The 18975-nt window shown below is 29.0% G+C and overlaps 1 protein-coding gene across 1 annotated transcript in view; it reads left to right on the top strand.

Moving 5' to 3' along the window:
• LOC123300624 (protein NDNF) overlaps nt 1-16643 on the top strand; it is a 38938-nt gene extending 22295 nt beyond the window's left edge. The window contains exons 2-7 of the mRNA XM_044883221.1: nt 9366-9710; nt 13389-13561; nt 14252-14514; nt 14963-15181; nt 15516-15793; nt 16062-16643. Coding sequence (XP_044739156.1) covers nt 9366-9710; nt 13389-13561; nt 14252-14514; nt 14963-15181; nt 15516-15793; nt 16062-16212 — 1429 coding nt within the window. The 3' untranslated portion in view covers nt 16213-16643. The remainder of the gene's footprint in view (nt 1-9365; nt 9711-13388; nt 13562-14251; nt 14515-14962; nt 15182-15515; nt 15794-16061) is intronic.
• Nucleotides 16644-18975: the final 2332 nt, after the last annotated feature.

The raw sequence follows: 18975 nt of genomic DNA, 5'->3' as shown, positions 1-18975 counted from the left end.
TAAATTGTCTTTAATCAAAAATGGTATTAAAAAGATTGGCATACATATACTTGATTGGAAGTTTGCTGAAAGAATGTGAATTGGTGTTGGCACCGGGAAGTAACTTTTAAGAACGGCAGAAATTTGTTACTTTTTTGCAAAAACAAGATATTTATTTCATACTGGAACAGCAGTTATGGATATACCAACTAATTAATTTAATTTTAAGGAAATAATTAATTTAATTTAATTTTTAATTTAAAGAAAAATTTCGCAATGATTGACATAAATTACATTCGTTTATTGATTAACAATAAATACAAATTAGCATTCTCTTGTCGATGAACAATAAAAATATAAAATTATAATTTTCGTTAAAAGTTAAAACCACATAAACTTTCTTTTTTACTTACAAAAAAAAACTATATAAATCAACTAATATAGTACTCTATACAGAAAACCAATTTAATAAAATTCGTTTGCGACCACCAAGAAGCTCATCAAATTTTTTTTTCTGTTCTTGTATAAAGGTATCTTAAGTAAAAAAAGTCACTTCTTGTTTTTCAACTTAAAATGTAATAATTTGTGAAATATTTTTTCTATAGACTATAGAATTCAGTAAATTTTTACCGTAACAGTTTACTTAAATTAGTAATTATAAACTTTTTTTGCAGAAGGTGAGTTTTATTAGCTTGTTGTGAAAATTAAACATTCCAAACTTTAATTGTGTGTATGTTAAGAATTTTAAGAAGTGATTGTAGAGAATGCGATTCTTTAGTTGTCTTGGGTGGTAAGATGCCGCACCTTGAACCTGTAAATCCCACACATTTAGCTAATTAATTAGTTGACTACGCCTAAGAACTATCGTACTTTTGAAATTTTGCTTCCTTCAGATCAAATTTAAGGTATGCCTATGAGTATGTCTCCGTTACATGTACTGAACAGATAAGTCAATTATTCCCTCACAGAATATTTTGCAATATTTATTGACAACAGCGCTTTTATTGTCCCTCTTCAGATCAAAATTGTGGAATGTCCATGAGTATGCCTTTTTTTAAATGTACTGAACTAATTCAGTCAAATTATACATGAAAAGGGGGAGAACCTTGCGTCAAATCAGGTTATTCTGTTTTTTGATTTGTTGCTTGCAATGTAAAGGTAATGTTAAATCCAAGTTTTCGACCTAGGCAAATAACCGGATCATGCCGAAAAATAAGAAATACGTCGAAAATTTTGACCTTATTTCAGTTTTTACCGATTTTGACCTGAAAGAACTGGTTTTTCATCAAAAACTGTAGTAAACTGTAATATTTATTTTTAAAGAAGATTAAATTTGCAACAATTTGAGCAAGGTTATAATAGGATCGATAATTTCGGAGATACAGCTTTCTATTTTTTCAAGTTATACGATTTTTCGCAAAATTTCCTTTTGTAAACCGTCAGAGATAGATACAAAATTTCAAATATAAAAAATTTCTCTTGCCTGTACCGTTAAGAGGTGCATACTTCACTGAGTGTTGAATATTTACAATTAAACGTTCAATGAAATATAATTTAAAACCATAAATAGAAGATTAATGCAAAAACCCAGCTTTTCCGTAAGTGAAATGTTTATATTCTTTGGCTTATTTAACAAGAAATTCTCAGAATTATATTCAATAATCAATGAAGTCCTACATGATACTACATCGAATGGAAAAACTTCTCAAAACATTTCAACTTCAAACTCAGTGTGTTTTTTACCCCCGAACCAAAAAAAGGATGTTATAAGTTTGCCGCTATGTGTGTGTGTCTGTCTGTCTGTAGCATCGTAGCGCCTGATCGAATGAACCGATTTTTATATTTTTTGTTTCGTTTGAAAGGTAATTTAATGGTGATTGCACTTAAATATGTGTCAAGTGCAAGCTTAGGTTTCCGTATCAGAAAAATTTGTAGGAATTTTCGTAAATTTTGTAGATTTCACTTGTATATACGATGATTCAAAGCACTCGAGTGATTAAATTTTGTAGTAAATTTTTAAGCGTTTAAATGTGTGTTCGAAGAATAAAAGCATTTTTTGAAAGCGTCTATACAAATTTTTCATTTTCGCTACACTAGAAACTACAGTGTTCGTTTGAGTTAATTTTCCAGAGATAATCACTAACTGTGATTGTCACAGAATGATCGACATCCTATGTATGAGAATTACTAATAAAAAGCAAAAGCTAATTTTAAAAATCGGTCGGTGTTCCCAACTACCGTGTGAAGTATTTGTTATAATAATATTATTATTATTAAAATATTGACATGAATATTTTTTTAACACATATTTTTCTGACGCCAAATAAAATCAATACCATTATTTATTACCATTTTAATATACCTACATAGTAAGAATGCAATTTTTTAAACCAGTATTCGAATCATATACATAAATTTTGTTATGTATACAGTGCAACCTTAATATAACGAACCTCAATATAACGAATTCCTCGATTTAACGAATTTTTCGCAATCCCCTTGAATTGTCCATAAGAGTCAATATAAAATATACCTCTACATTACGAATATTTTTTGCGAACAGCCTCTATATAACGAATTTTCAACTACATAAAAAATTTAAATACCTCTATATAACGAAATTCGTCAATTCAAAACCTTTATATAACGTATAAAGTCCCACCAATATATGACAGTTAGTATACTCCATAGTATGTAATTCATGTCGCGAGAGGTTCCGACACTTTTTTCCTCTTTATAACGAATTTTAGACCAACTTAACCTCAATATAACAAACCTCAGTTTAACGAATTACTTGATATAACGAATATTTACTGGTTCCCTTCAGATTCGTTATATCGAGGTTGCACTGTAGTAATATTAATGGATCGCGGGCGTTAATAAAACGTCAAAGAGAAAACGAATAACAACCGCTTACTAAACGGTTGTGTTTTCTTTTTAATTTTGTTATTAATTTCGTGTTTTTTTTTATTAGTTTTTTATTTTTATTTTCTGTTATTGTACAGTTTTATACAAAGGTTTAATTTCAGGTACGGTAGATTCAATTTATATAAAAGTTTTTTACAATTCTAGGAGAAGTATTTGTAGATAAGTCTGTCTTACAAGTTAAATAAATAGAAAATCGGCATCTTAAAAATTAAAGACCTTTTAGCCAGTACGATAAATGAACATAGAATTTATTGATTCTTAGGAAAACATTATTTTCTGGGTTATTGATTTGCAGTTTTTTGCATTGGCCTCAGAAAATTATCCAAAAAAAGTCTATATAGTTTAAAGCGGAACTTTTTAATTTTAACCCCCGCCATATGGGGATCAATAAATCAGATAGAATAAAATAATCTTAAAAGTCAATTTAAACAAGTCAAAATGCTAAAGTAACCCGAAATTTAAGATATTTTTATTCTATATGGACCTCGCCCGTTTACAGGGTTCTGAAAGACTCTCAGAATGAAACGCTGATCTTGAATTTTCATTAAAAATGCATAATTTCTTCTTTTAGCCCACAAAAGTAGACCTCCTAAATAAAAAATACCATGTTTTTGAAAATTGAAGGCATGTAAGGGAATTTTTAAAGTCACTGATCTCGAATTTATGATCAAATTGATTCAATTTTCACCCCAATCGCCTTTTTAAACTTATATATAAGTAGACCCCTTAAATAAATTATACTTATCTACTTTGCCTTAAAAATGCTCCAATTTTTAAAATAATGGTACTTTTTATTTCGTGGGTCTACTTATGTAAGGTCAAAAAGGGTAGGGAGTGGAAATTGAATCAATTTGATCATAAATTCAAAATCAGCAACTTTTAAAACCCTTTTATAGATTTCGCACTTAGATGAACATCCTCGCTTTTATTGTAGGTATATCATTGCCACACATAATCCATTAATTGTATCGGTTATTTAATTATTTTCGTATTAGAAAAAGAAAATTGGAAACGGAACACTCAAAACTTGCAACACTCCCTTATGTTACGGCCTTGGCTTTGTAATACACATATGATTGTTTTGCAAAGTCATAACGATGTGTGTTAAAAACATATTATTTGTACCGTAAAGTCGTTATTTCATAATAATGTCTTAACATATATAATTATTATTATTACAACTGTTATTACGCACTACAAAAAGAATACGAATATATTTTATGATATTGGCTGTCCACGAAGGACACACTTAGGCTAGAGACCCATTGTGATACCATATATGTGTTTTACCACCTTTCCGCTGATAATTTCATTTATCAGCTCTTCAGCTCAATTTCAGAGGCTGAGTGCACCTCCATCATGCATATACCATGCACTACACCAGCCCGCTACCCTAAGCATACCGCGGCAGGAATTGGTTACGCCTTAACCAGGTGAGCTAAAAGAGCGACCAACAAGCTAAACATGTTTTTTTACACTTCATAAAATTTAAATTACCACAAAGTGCTTGCAAGTTATAAATTGTTTGAAAAGACTTAAAAGACTAATTTTGAAGGAAAACACACTCATTTACCCACTTTTTGTTTTCTTTGGATCAAAATCACATAAGAATATGGCGGAGTTTCTATGTTGTTTCTTAAATAAGTTATGAAGTAAAAACTATTCGATTTACGAAAATGAAACCTACGATATACAAACAAGATAACAAAGAACAGAAACAGTGAAAAAATCACTACAAAATTGGCGAACATTTCCTACGCCAATAATCCTACAACAATTGAAGTTTTCAAGGATAATATTGGAACTGTTATTCGCGAAATAGAACAACCAATGTGTGGCAAATTAATTCAACAATTCTTTAAAAGAATACTGTAACCGCAGCCGTGGTAGTCATTTAAGTGATATTGCGTTGTACCAGTAAACAGAGAGTTTTTACTTGAAGTTGAACTACAAAAATAATTGTTTTCTATCAAGAAAAGTGTTTTTTGGCAAAATTAAAATGACATACCATAATAAAACGATAGGTCTATACAAAGTTGTTCAATAAGATTCTATCTCGAAAGTAGGAGGCATTGGCGCCCACAAGGAGATCACTTTGAGAAACACTGGTTTAAGTAGTAGCATCTTTTTGGACAAAGTGTCTCTCCTATTTAAGAAGTAACATCTTTTTGGACAAAATGTCTTCCATATACGTGGTAACATCTTACTCAACAACCCCATATATATCAATTATGTATTTATAGATAAATTAAATAAACGTAAAAACAAACAAAAAATTAAAATATTCCAAATAAGAGAATAATAAATTGATGTAAATGTGTGAGATTTATGACACGACACATATTTTTATGTAAATTTAAACTTAAACTGATTTCCTGATCTTTGTTATTAAAATATATCACACTAGTCGACCCGTACGGAATTTCGCAGTGCGCTCCAAATGAGGAATAAGTAAATCAATTAATTGATATTATAAACTTGGATTTTTGCACAATAACAACTGTTTTTAACCCCCGTTCTACAAAAAAGGGGTGTTATAAGTTTGACTGCTATTTGTGTGTATCTGTCTGTCTGTCTATCCGTGGCATCGTAGCGCCTAAATGGGTGAACCGATTTTAATTTTTTTGGTTTCGTTCGGAAAGTAATTTAATGGGGAGTGTTCTTAGCTATATTTTAAGTGCAAATTTAGGGTTCCGTACCCAAAAACTAAAAAATGATCTTCAAAATCGGCTCAGCTTGGAAAAGGCATAAGGAAAAAGATAATTTAATGGAGAGTGTTCTTAGATATGTTTTGAGTGCAAGTTTTGGGCTCCATACCCGAAAAATTGGTGGGTGGTTTTATAAATTTTGTAAATTGCACTTACTAAAATTGAAGCCAATAAATATTTCAATTATAAAATATTTATTATTTATGATTCAATTCGCCGAAGCAATTCAATGCCTTGTTTTTATTAAATTCTACTGTTCGAAATGTCACCAAGACCTTGTGTGAAAAAAGTGAGAGTTTAATGGAATAAAATGTATTAAATGGCTATGTTCTAGAATTAAATATTGATTTAGTTCGAACATGAATTATAAAAAAGATTGATTCCACCTTTTCCACTTCAAATTACGAACGAACAATTTCAAAGTGGGAAATTGTGAACAAACAATATTTTTTATTTGTACTCATTTTGAAATTTTTGATTTCCACTTTGAAATTGTTTCACTTTGTTCCCCGAATTTTAAAAGGTATAGATTTATTCACAGTTGTATATTACATCAAACGATTTATAACAAAATAAATGCTCAATAATAGATGCATTCTTTTTCTTCACAATATAGCTATTTAAAAATTTTTTAGTTCGTTATATAAAATACATGACGTCAACGTCAGGTAATAAGTATGGCTGCTATAACCATCTCAAGTAAAGACTTATTATTATAACTACTTATAATATTTTTTGTTTTGCATATTTGAATATGTATAGAGGTACATACGCTACACATGTTAATATGAAACGGCAGTCAACTTTTGTCGTCTGCCTACCGGGGGAAAAAATATATGGGAGGTCCAGAGGACGACCATGAATCAATCGTTGATGTGTCACCAAGAATAATCTGAATGTTGTCCAACAAATGCGGCTACCATCAAACTCATTCATTCTTCTTTTTTTTGTTTATGTTTTTGATTTCCAGCTTTCATATTTGTTTTTTTTTTTTTATGGCGCGGTACCTTCATTAAGTTTATATATTTTTTTATAGTGTTCGAAACATTTGGAAAAAGGAAAATGAGAGGTGTCGTTGAACACCCGATAAGAAGAATGTTCTTACCGTTTCTTCGTATATTATACTTGTAGCGCTTACTTTTTTACTCAGATTTGAATGACTGATTATGCACTAGTTCAATTTTGTAAGATCATTTTGAGCTTTTTTTTCTGTCTATATTTTTTTTAAATATTTAGTGCGACTTGTAGTCTCTTGTAAATGTATTTTTTTATTTTTTCTCGCACGATACTGTTTGCAACTCATGCATTGGTAGTTCTGAAAATTTAAAGTATTAATTTAAGAAGTCAAATACTTGTTTTATTGTTTAAAGACTTTAATACTTCTGATTTAGTAGTCAACCAAGTATGTGCGTAAATTACCTTCATTTGACTTGATTTAGATATTTATTATGACAACATAAAATTTCCTTTTACTTACTTTTAATTATCTCCATTAACTTCTGATAACTCACAGCTCATTTTATTGAATGAAAATCATAAATTTTGGACAAAAAATTCAAATTGACAGATTGTAAAAATTTATTTGCATATTCTCAAAATTCATGACAAGCTGAATCGATTATAAAAGTTTTAGTTTCCTAGGTAAAGTGCATGTCGGATTTTGGGGTCGTTTTCATTTGTAGCATTCGTCTTGTATTTAAGGTTCCAAAAATATTGATGAGATACTTATAATAGGTAAAAATTTGAAATCAACTTGACACGCTGGTTAAAGTTCCTCACAACCCCACCCCCCACTGGGGGAAATAGTCAGAGTTAATGAAATTTTGAAAATTCGTTTGAAAACCAAATTATGGTGGAAGCGAATTTAATATACAAATGTATTATTATATACAAATGGTTGAGGCTGCTGGAAACTAATTTCGTTTTGGGTTTTAATTTGAAACTTAGAAATGTAAATAGAAAATTACTTTTAAAAGTATACACTGAATTTGAATTTTTTTAAACATTTACAAATAATTTCTAATTCAAGTTTTTGCTAATCGTATGCTGATAGGGAAATGCCTTCAAAAAATGACTGTGCACTTTTTAGGCAAGTAACAAGATTTGTTTAATCAATGAGCATTTAATGTTCTATTAGATTATCTAATCGTCTTAAGACAATAACTTTTGTAGGACTATGCTTTCTTTAAAATGATCTGCATACGTTTTTCAAAACATTTTGTTAAAAAAATATGATTCATCAGTGTGCTAGAAACATCTATTTAAATTTTATTTTTCTGAAATGAACTCAACTTGACATATGGATAACAAACAAAACGTGGTGACGTTTAAACTTAAACTAATAACACGACACAAATAAAACTGTTTATAAAATTAGAAATTTTATCAAACTTTACAATCAGTATGTAATTATTCTATTTATGATTTTGAATATCTTAAAATAAAATTATAATAATAGATATATTGTCTTTTACGCGTGTTATAATTTATACTCAAACAGAATTCAAAAAAAAAATTTTCATAAACTAATACAAAACTAAAAAGAAGTTTAAAATTTTCTGTAGAGTCTCGGTGCTCATCGGCATGTTATATTATTTATCAATAAACCTTTAAATACTGAACATTTTAATGCATTTTCAATTCAATTAGTGTAACGATAAAGACAGCAATTATTGTTGTTGTCTTTATCGTTGCTTTTAATTATACACAACTAAAAAAATATATAATATATTGTGTACAAGTGATGCTTATAAATTTGATAATATAGATATCGCTCTTCAATCATTAATACTCTAACTATAATCGTCTTTATTCATCAAATGATGGATCTTCGATGAACTCATAATTAAATTAAAATTTTCTTTTTATATCATCGGCAACCTTATATTTTTATGGTATTATTATTATAAACTACAAGATTGTCTAAATATTTTTGATAGTTTTTTTATCAAACTCCCTAGATTTTTTTATATAGAAATATCCAATTGAATAGAATAACCTATATGATTAATCATTTTTATACCATGTATATATGAAATATACATAGTATTATAAGTTTAGTCCCAAGTTTGTAACGCCTAAAAATATTGATGCTACAAAAAAAAAATTGGTATAGGTGTTCATAAAATCACATAATTAATCCATTTCAGGTTGTCCGTCCGTCCGTCTGTGGTCACGATTACTCAAAAACGAAAAGAGATATCAAGCTGATATTTTTACAGCGTGCTTAGGACGTAAAAAGTGAGGTCAAGTTCGTAAATGAGCATCATAGGTCAATTGGGACTTGGGTCCGTAGGACCAATCTTGTAAACCGTTACAGATAGAACAAAAGTTTAAATGTAAAAAATGTTCCTTATCAAAAATTAAACAACTTTAGTTTGAAACATTTTTTCGTAAACATCACTGTTTACCCGTGAGGGCGACAATTAGGGCGGAAATTTTATAATACATATGTACTATACTTGATTATCAGTTATGTATGTGTCACATGTTGGTATATGTAATGTGATAAAGAAATCAACACTGACTATACATGGTATTTCAACAATTAACTCAGTCAATTGTTTGTTTTCACTTGTTTCAACTAACTTTGAACGATAAAATAATAATAAAAAGCCCAATGACCTAGGAATTTTTTGTGATTTTCGGAAACTTTGTTAATCAAAAAATGTATTTATAAAGTTTTATTTAAATCCCTAGTATTATTCAATAATTGCCTATCTCCTAATGAAAGCACAATATTTGTTACAGATTAAAATACTGGTCGATAGTTCCTGACAGTTATTTATCCATAACTGTTACACCATGTGGGTCAAAATTAAACTGGACAGTACAGTATTGTCCGAGTAATGATTCAATGGCAACAAAAACATTACACATTTCGGGTGATACCAGTACATTAACCACATGGCGTGGAAGTCATATGCCACGTGGATTATTTAAAATACATATAACAGCGTTAGACAAACCTGGTAATGTACAAGTTTATACAAGCACGGAGCCTGGTGGACCACAAGCGCTAATTAGCAAAACACCTCGTATACGATTTCAAAATCAACAACGGAATGGACGTTTAATGGTGAAATGGAATCAGAGGTAAGTAAGAATTTAAACAAGTGAAACAACATTGGATTGAAAAGAAATAAAAAGCGAATATTTTCGATTACATACTTTTTAATAAATCCATGGAAGTTGTCCTGAAATACCAAAGAAAAAAAATTTAGTCATCATTTTAAAATTGTACTAATGGGTTACATAAATACCAACAAAATATTGATCTAATAACAAAATTATTGTCAACAAAATCAGGAATCAGGAGAAAGCAATGTATCATATTGTCCACTTCTATTTCTTTTGAATCGAAATGAAAATATTTTTTTAATCTGTTTTCAGAAAATTCGAATTAATTAGCTCATACAGAAAAAGTTACTTTTTTTCAATTGCATGGTTTCGTGTGGCAGTACACCGAGAATTTTTTTATGCATTAAATTACAGGAGTTATTAATCTATAATAAAGGTTTTTACGATTTTTTTTTTACATAAAGTGCACGGTACGGTTATAGAGATATAGCCCAAAATGGTTTTCTTTAAAATAAAGGCTTCCCCCCTCTTTATTGTAAGGATTTTGTGCATTTTGTGCAGTTAATTCAGTACGAGATACTGAACCTATTTAAATAAAAAAATAACTCCTGTAATTTAGTGCATTATGAACAAGAGCTCCTATATAACCTGTATTATAGTTGAACGAATATTTTTTTTGAAGATTTTATCGAAAAATTATAACGAAATTTATTTAATACAATGAAAAAAATGAACATGAGTTTTTCTGTTCTGCTAGTTATTTCCCAAAGTTCTAAAGTTTAATTGTGGTCGTAAACTCATAACTACAAAACAAAGATAGAAAATTAATTCAAATTATATTTACTTCGAAACATTCTAAGAATCCATTCTCGGTACCTCTGTTATGTATTATTATTATATTATCATTATTATTTTACATCAAACATCTACCTTTCGGCTGTATTTAAAGGACTACCGTAGATGATACATAATATTTTCGATGAACACCCTGTATAAGTACCAACGAATGCACAAAAAACAAAGAATCATAATTTATTTATAAGAATTATAATTGAAATTCTTTGCAATTTATATATACTTTAACGAAAAAAGTAATTACTTTCTTAGAAAACTAATCGTAAAATCATCAATAAATTAATATAAAATTCAATAATAAAATTAATAATAATTATTATTATTAATAATTAAAGTATCTAAGTAGTAAAGATTTATTTTATAATATAATAATATTTTATTAAAAATTTCCATTATTTAAGGTTGATAGTATACTTCGATGGTATCAAAAATTACATTCAAAATTTTAGCTATTTCGGACCGGGATTAAATAGATTTATAGTTGATTCAAAATAAATTCCATCAAAATTTATCATTTGTATTTCAAATCTCATTAATGGAATTTAATAGATATTAGTGAAATTACTAATTGAAATTTAAAAAAATTTGGTCATTTGAAATCTGATCCTATTAGTCAATTTGTAAATACCAAGCACACTAAATTAGTTTTTAAATTAACCTATTTACCTATTAATTCTAATACATACTAAAATTTCCCTAAATTGTGTACTTTTCTTGGAAAAATTGTTTTATCGTTTATAACCAATCTTAAGAAGATATTGATTTATTTAAAAGTATAAGAAATTTTACTGTATTTTCGACATATCAGCCCCGAATTAAGAAATTGTCGATTCATTAAACTCGTAGAAATGGGCTTTGGTATATATTAAGAACAACATTAATGCCTTACATATTTTAAGGTTGAATTTTACTTTTTTTAAATGTATCCATTATAAAATAGAATACCTAATTTTTTGGAAAATTTTCTTACAATATTAATAATTAATTTAACCGAATAATTATTTCAAATTTTATTATCTGTTAAAACTATCCTAACGTCGCTCCGCCAGTCTGTTCGTTTCTCTGCTTATTACTCGAGTACCTACCACAAATCCCTTTGACAGGATTCGTTTTTTGGAATGGAAAAAAAGAATGATAAGGCTTGGGCCTATTTTTAGTTATCATCGAAAGCCTAGAGTAGGGATGGCGAACCAATGACACACGTGCCATTAATGGCACGCGAGACTATATTTTGGGCACGCCATCGATCACAAGGTTCACTATGAAGTATTATAAATCCGTTAGTCCAAAAGAGAACCAGAACAAACGTAATTAATTGCAAATGTAATGAAATAAACAGTCAACAGTCGTCATTAGAGCGTGGCAAGAGTTAACTCGGCTGCAAATGTGATTTCTCAGCATAGTAAATCTTTTCAATAGGTACAGTTTTTGAAGGAAGCTTGGTTAGCATGCGTACCCTCACTTTTTGTCTATTTCGATACTAAAAATATCATAATTAAAAGCATCAAAGATATTCTTCTATCCAGAAGCACTATAAAATAAAGACTAAAGTAAAACTAGTCGTTAATGTAAAAGATCAACAAAAAATTGATATTAACTACGCTCTTTTTATACCGCTGTCTTGGCGAGGCACCTTCGTAACTAAATCTGCATGTTCAAATGTTTTTGCTCGATATTGCGTAGGAAACGTCATTAAGGAAGAATTAATTGCGAATTCCAATATTCACAAAGTCAATATTATATGACGGTACGTTTAAAACCTCATTAAGCATTTCTTTAGAAGAAATAACACGTTGATACATAAAGGTTTTAGGCTTAGAGTATTAACAGTTAAATTGACACTATATTACGGACGAAGCAAGCTTTGAGGCCGAAAGAAGAAGCCCATCTGGATGTCCTGTGAAAAGATGTAAAAGGAAGAGATAGTGGAATATAATGAGATATTATGGTGGGCATTTGTTGATAAAATATATAAGTGAAAATAAGAAATTAGTTTACAAACTCTTTTGAATTCACCAATCACCTTAATATAATATAAAAATGTTGTTCTACTCATATAAATATATAATATCATTAAAAACGTTTAAAAAATTTTAATAAATGATGAATTTAATAATTGAATATAATGTTTTGTTAATTCAAAAAAATTGATTTTTATTATGATATCTAGTCACGTTCAACTTCATCATATAGAAAATAATCTTATTATTTATTTATTCTTCTTTACTCTATCTATCTGTATAGGTTCACGTACGTTGTGACAAATCAAGTTTTATATTTTGTTTATGAATATTGTGTAAATAATAAAAGATACCGTCATAAAAAAAGTAATTCAACTATAAGTATTATTAAATCATTGAAAGTAAATATATCTACACAAGCCTTGTTTATTTACTTTGTAATCGAAGAAATGTCAACAAATCTTTTGTTTACCATTTTTAATTTAGGCTTTTCCTACTCTTTTTTAAATTTTAAGGTGGAATTCGCTCCACCTGCGTAACAAATTAAGCCTCAAATTAAAAATTTAGGGTAGTTTCTCAAAAAGTGAGTGTATGATAATTCTTTCAAAACTAAAAGGTGAAGTTAAACTAAAATCAAGGGTAAAATACCTCAGCTCTCGAAATATCGAAGCCAGAATATTTGGAGGAAATTACTTTCAAAAAAAATTAACTGCACAGTATGATGTCATTTCAAAAGTATCCACCCTTAAAAGCTTTTGACATTTTTAATTCAAAATCAAAAAAACTAATTACCCTGTAAGAAATTCCTTTCTCCTAATAATTGATCTAAATTTTCCACTCTACAGTATAATCATTGTTTAAACAATGTTATTTTCAGTGCAGTGGATCCACATGTAACGCATTACTGTTTGGTAGTAAGTTCGAGTAAAAATTACACATCATTATGCGAGGCTCAAGCAACACACTATGGGAATGCAATTACGACATTATCACATATAAATTCACCACGCGGAAAAAAACCGAAAGCTGTTGATCGGGTCGGAAGAATGGGTAAGTATTATATTTACTTATGTAGCTATAAGGAAATATTTCAACCTTTTGTGATTTTCATGACTTTTTCAAAGTGTTACACCTTAACAAAGTGCAAAAAACCGGGATAATTTTTTATCACCGATTTTCCTAGTCATTACCTAGAGTAATCTCTTTGATGACTGGATGGGTAATTTCGAAAATATCGCTTAAAACACAAAAGGCAATATCGTTGTCCAATTTGTTCAGTCCATACCCTAGAAACTAGTCGTTTCATGACAAACCCAATTAGATTTTTGTATCAATGGATTAAGGTAAGAAGAACCCAAAATCCCACTCTGTCAGTTTGATGCGTATTTTTTTAAATACTTTAGATTCGCTTCGAAATAAAGCTACTTACTCGAACCCGATTTATGTTATTTTTTGGAATCAAAATTATTTGACTGAAAAAGAGTTTTGTATTTTGGTCAATTTTTTAGTACAGTAACAAAATTCAAAAATGGGGAATATTTTTTGTTTTCGATTTGAGTAAACTTTGGATGGATCAATCAATCCAAAATTGGAACCCTTTGGTGATTGGGCGAGCATTTTATGATATGCCGTCCTGACAACTCTGGTTCGAAGTCAGTGGACAACGAAATAAACTAAAAATAAGAGCACTTCACACCTACTTACTACTCGTTTATTTAATCAATGTTGTTTTCTTTACAGTAAAAAGTAAGATTTCTCATAACGAAGCTATTTTGATAAAATGCGTTGGACCACGTTTGCAATATACTGTAGCTGAATTAGAAAATGGACATTTATATAATTTTGATTTATTTGCTGTAAATCAACAGACAAATTTTAGTTTTCCATTTGGTTCAACAACATTTCGATTTAATCGTAAAATCAAGCCTCATTCATTGCGAGATGGCAAACCAGCATTTGTTAATTTGAAAAAGTTGGATGGTAAAGCTGTATTTCGATATAAGGTAAGTACATTTTGTTTAAGTAAAAAATCTTTTTCACATTTCCTTGCGCTTCCACCAGTTTATTTTGAAGTAATTTACCCTCTTATATATGTCATTGATCTTATAAAAAAATAAAGATGTATAAAAAATAAATATTGTTAATAGAAAATTTAAAAAATTCTATTTTTAGACTTAAAGCTTCATCCTTCATCCTTCATATTATAATTTGTTTTTAGAATGGTGTGTTTATTGTCCGTGTGAAATTAAAAATTCACAGATACGGGAAGGCCTTTGAAAATGTTTAAGATATTGAAAAACACATCGAATGTGACTTGACTCCACTTAATTTTGCTATTTATTTTAGGGTGAAAGTTCATGATAAATTCCAATTGTTCAATAAAAACAGTTTTTTTTTCAGTTTGTAAACAAAAATAACAATAATTTGTAAGGCATTTTTTGGTATGTTTAGGTAACAGAAAGGCACGCAAGGGATTTATTATTCTATGTAATGCCTTGTGGAGGTGGTGTTCAAGTTGAAGTAACATTAAAAGGATCCAGAATTGTACAAAAACGTCGTGTTGATGGCTATGAAAAATTATTGGTTAGAGCACCAGCTATAGGCCAACGTTATTACATTCGTGTAACTTCATCAAATAAAGAAGAATTACGTCGAACTAGTGGCGTAGAAGTAAGTTATCATTTATTTATTCAATCTAGCGTAAAATCCAAACCACGTAAATTCGTTAATATTTTTTGATTTCTCGAATTTTAAGTTATCCAATCACAGTTCTTACTCATTGAAATATTTTACATACTATCTATTAGAATTTTTTATGACGGTTTCGTCTTATTTTTGTGTTTTGACCAAATAAAAACTGAACTGAATCAAAATTTGCGAAATTTTTAAAATCCTAAATAGTTTTTTAAGTTTTATATAACTATTCCAGTTAAAATTTCTTCAGATTTCTAGAAATGCAACAAATGCAAACAGCAAATAGGAAACTGATTATAATTTTCTTTAGGTTTTAGCAACAACAAATCCAACATTGCGATATCCATTGCCAATAATGCCAGAAATATCACAAGTTTATCAATATTCTTCTGATTGTGACGGAATAACTGTTGGTTGGCTATCATCACCCGATACAAGAGTTTATGAATACTGTGTGTACGCACGTGAGGGTATTATACGTGAAATGGATGGACCTAAAATGTCCAATCAATGTGGATTAGAAACACGAATGCGTAAAAGTGCTGACTTTGCAGTAAGATACTGTCAAGATTGGAAAGGTCATAAGCCGTAAGTACCAATTTTAGTGATTATACACAGCAAATTTCTTTTTTGAGCTCAAAAACAATTTTGAAAAATCGCTCTTTTTATTTTGATAGCACGGGGATTAGTGTCCAAAAGAATTTTGTTGATATTGTGTCAAAACAAGACATTTCACAAATCAAAAATCGCTTTCGTTAAATTTTACTATTTTTTACAAGATGTTAAATTTTACTATTTTCAGCATAATATTGAATCTTAATTTGAAATATTAATTTTGTGTTTGCTTTTGTTTTAGCGGAATCATGACACAAAGAATTAGTCAACTAAAGCCGGGACGAAATTATGTAGTGCAAGTAACTGTACGAAAATTAGATGGAAAAGCATTATCTTATGATTTACTACAAGTGCAAACAAAACCAATTTGTAAAGAAAATAACACAATTTAAAAACAGTGTTTTTTAAGTTAAATGTTAGCGCTAGCAGGAATTGTAAGAACAATGGTAGGTTAACTCCAGTTATAGATCATTTCCTATGTTTTAATGTAGAATGGATTTTTTATGGTTTAAGAGTTAAATTCCCACACCCAGCGGCTTTTTGAAGAACACAAATACATCCTCATCTGATCGACCCAAATATTTGTATATGTATTGGTAATCTTCGTTAGTTCGATCAAAAGTTCCCAAAGAGTTTTCCAAATTGATCCGTTTTCTTTATATATAAATTAAGAAAAGAATTTTTTTTAAAGATTACTGTAATTCTCGAGCTATCTGAAACCATTAAAAATCGATTATACGGGTCAATAAACATAGGAAATAATCTATGCCTCGAGCCCTCGTAAAAATTCTTTCGATATTCACAGAATTCCTGCCAGCACCTATATTAAAAATAAATATTATAATATTATTGTAATAAGTATTTATTGTAATTTTTATTATTGTACATAGAAATACTTTTTAAGTTATTTTAAATACCTAGATTTGAGTCAAAAACTCTGAATAAACGATATAGTACAGGATGCAAATTAAGGTCGACCTTCACGCGTCTGCATGAGAAATACTTCTTTTTTATAAAATGTTAACAAATAAGTACATCGAAATGTGAAATGAATTATTAGTCATTGAATACGTTTTTTTAAATGTTGACAATGATAGGACCCGAGCCAATAAGGTCATACTGCCTTATTTCAAAAAAATAGATGTAAGTAGTTGGGTGGAGGATGACTTTAATTTCTATCTTAATCTATTATGAGTACTTAATCTATTAAACTTTACATGTAAAAAATTCTGTTCGAAAAATTCAGAATTCGGCGATTTTTCCCTTCATTTATTTATATTTATTTACATAACTTTTTACAGAAAATCAAACCACCAAAAAATAGATAAAACTATGGCTTAACTTTTGCTGAAATAATTTGTATTTTTTTGTTCGGTAACATTAAATTTTTTAGAATTGAATAGATATAAAAATTATTTTCGGGATGGAAAAAGCAAATATCGCCAATTATTTTAATCTGGAAAAATATCCATAATATGGCCCGAACATTTTTATGATATGGCTAACGTAAATAAACTTGCAAAAAACTTGATAGCAACCATGATTCCATCCTGAAATTTTGGCGGGATTCCGAAAAAGGCCCAAATAAGAAATTAAGTTAATTTTTTAAAAACTAATAAATTATCTGTGTTTTTTTTAATATTATTTTATACCTTCTATAATTATTTTAAATTATTAAATTTGTATTGTTACGTTTTACAATAAAAAAATACTTCTTAATTTTTAATGAGTTTTGATTACATGATACGATAGTAAATCGTTTTTATAGTGGAACTAACATTATAGTAATTTGGACAATTCTCCTGGAACCATGTAATGTTTATAGTACAGTAAAAGATGTTACAAAAATCGGCTAATAAAGGAAAATGAAAGAAACCGCTTGCATTTTGCTAAAACCTCATAGAATGTGTTTCTTAGGTGTCAAATATCATTAGTACTAAGAAACACATTACATGACGTTATAGCAAAATGCGAGGGGTTTCTTTCATTATTTGTTAATAAACAATAAATTTTTAATTCAATGCAACGATCAATGTTAAAATTTACTTAAAATAATAATAAGTAGGCAACTTGTATGACACAAATGTTAAGTGTTTGTCAAATAATCGAAAATTATTACACATGTATAACGTATCCGTAGTTAAAGTTGCCTATTTATTAATTTTGTAAGCCAACTTTAACATTAACCGTTTCATAGGTTTAACAATTATTTGTTTAATAACAAATAAAAATATTTGCGCCACTAACTCATGCGTTACTAATGATAAATGACACCTATAAAACACATTCCATTAGGTTTTATCAAAAGTGTTATACCAGAGTGTGTTACTCCAGTTATACCAGACTCAAAGTCAAGTTCAAGTCGTGCTTACCGATCACCCCTTGCAAAGGAGTAGAAGCGTTGATTATCGAAAAATCAAGTGTCAGAAATCGAATTTTCCATGCCTTTTTTCCCCCGAAATTCTTGATTCAGATCGAAAACCCTATAGTCTTTTTTGATATCTAGCTCCTCCGGTATACTCAGTGGAAGATTTGTAGGAAGAATAAAATTTAGATGCTAGTTTGGGGTTGGATAGTCTAAGTTAGGAACTTCTGAATTACAGATCGATATTTAACATGAAAAATGGGACGGGATTCTGACGCAGCTCACATAAATTATTAGGATTCATGGTAAACAACAATTTCAGCCTATTCTAATAACTTTGATTCATTTTTACTTCGAAAAAAACAAAGATTTAATGATTCTGTTTTTTTGATCTGAAAACACCTGTCTTCGTACATCAGATTATAGACGCTTTTTAAAATTTGTTTCGAATTGAAGGTAAAATGATTAACCCAAATGCAGTTTATTATGCTTTTCAGTTTTTTGTTGATACATACGCGATATTAAAGAAGTTTAAAACGTAATATTTCGAAATAAACTTGAATCAAAATTACGAAGAGCTTTAATTGTTACTTAAAAGAAATCCCAACGATTGATGTGATTTTCGTCAAGACCAGAGTCTCGACCCATTTTTGGGTAAAACACCGGTCTATAATATTTGAGATTGATTAAATTTTGGGTAATGTCAAAATAAGCACAAAATTGTCAAAATAATAATATGTAAGGTTAAAAAAAATACGCAAATTAAATTAAAATAATGATGGCTTACCTC

This window comes from Chrysoperla carnea, chromosome 5 (assembly GCF_905475395.1).
Source record: "Chrysoperla carnea chromosome 5, inChrCarn1.1, whole genome shotgun sequence".
Classification (NCBI taxonomy): domain Eukaryota; kingdom Metazoa; phylum Arthropoda; class Insecta; order Neuroptera; family Chrysopidae; genus Chrysoperla; species Chrysoperla carnea.
Note: the sequence above shows the minus strand (reverse complement) of the source record. Positions and strands in the feature narration are given on the sequence as shown.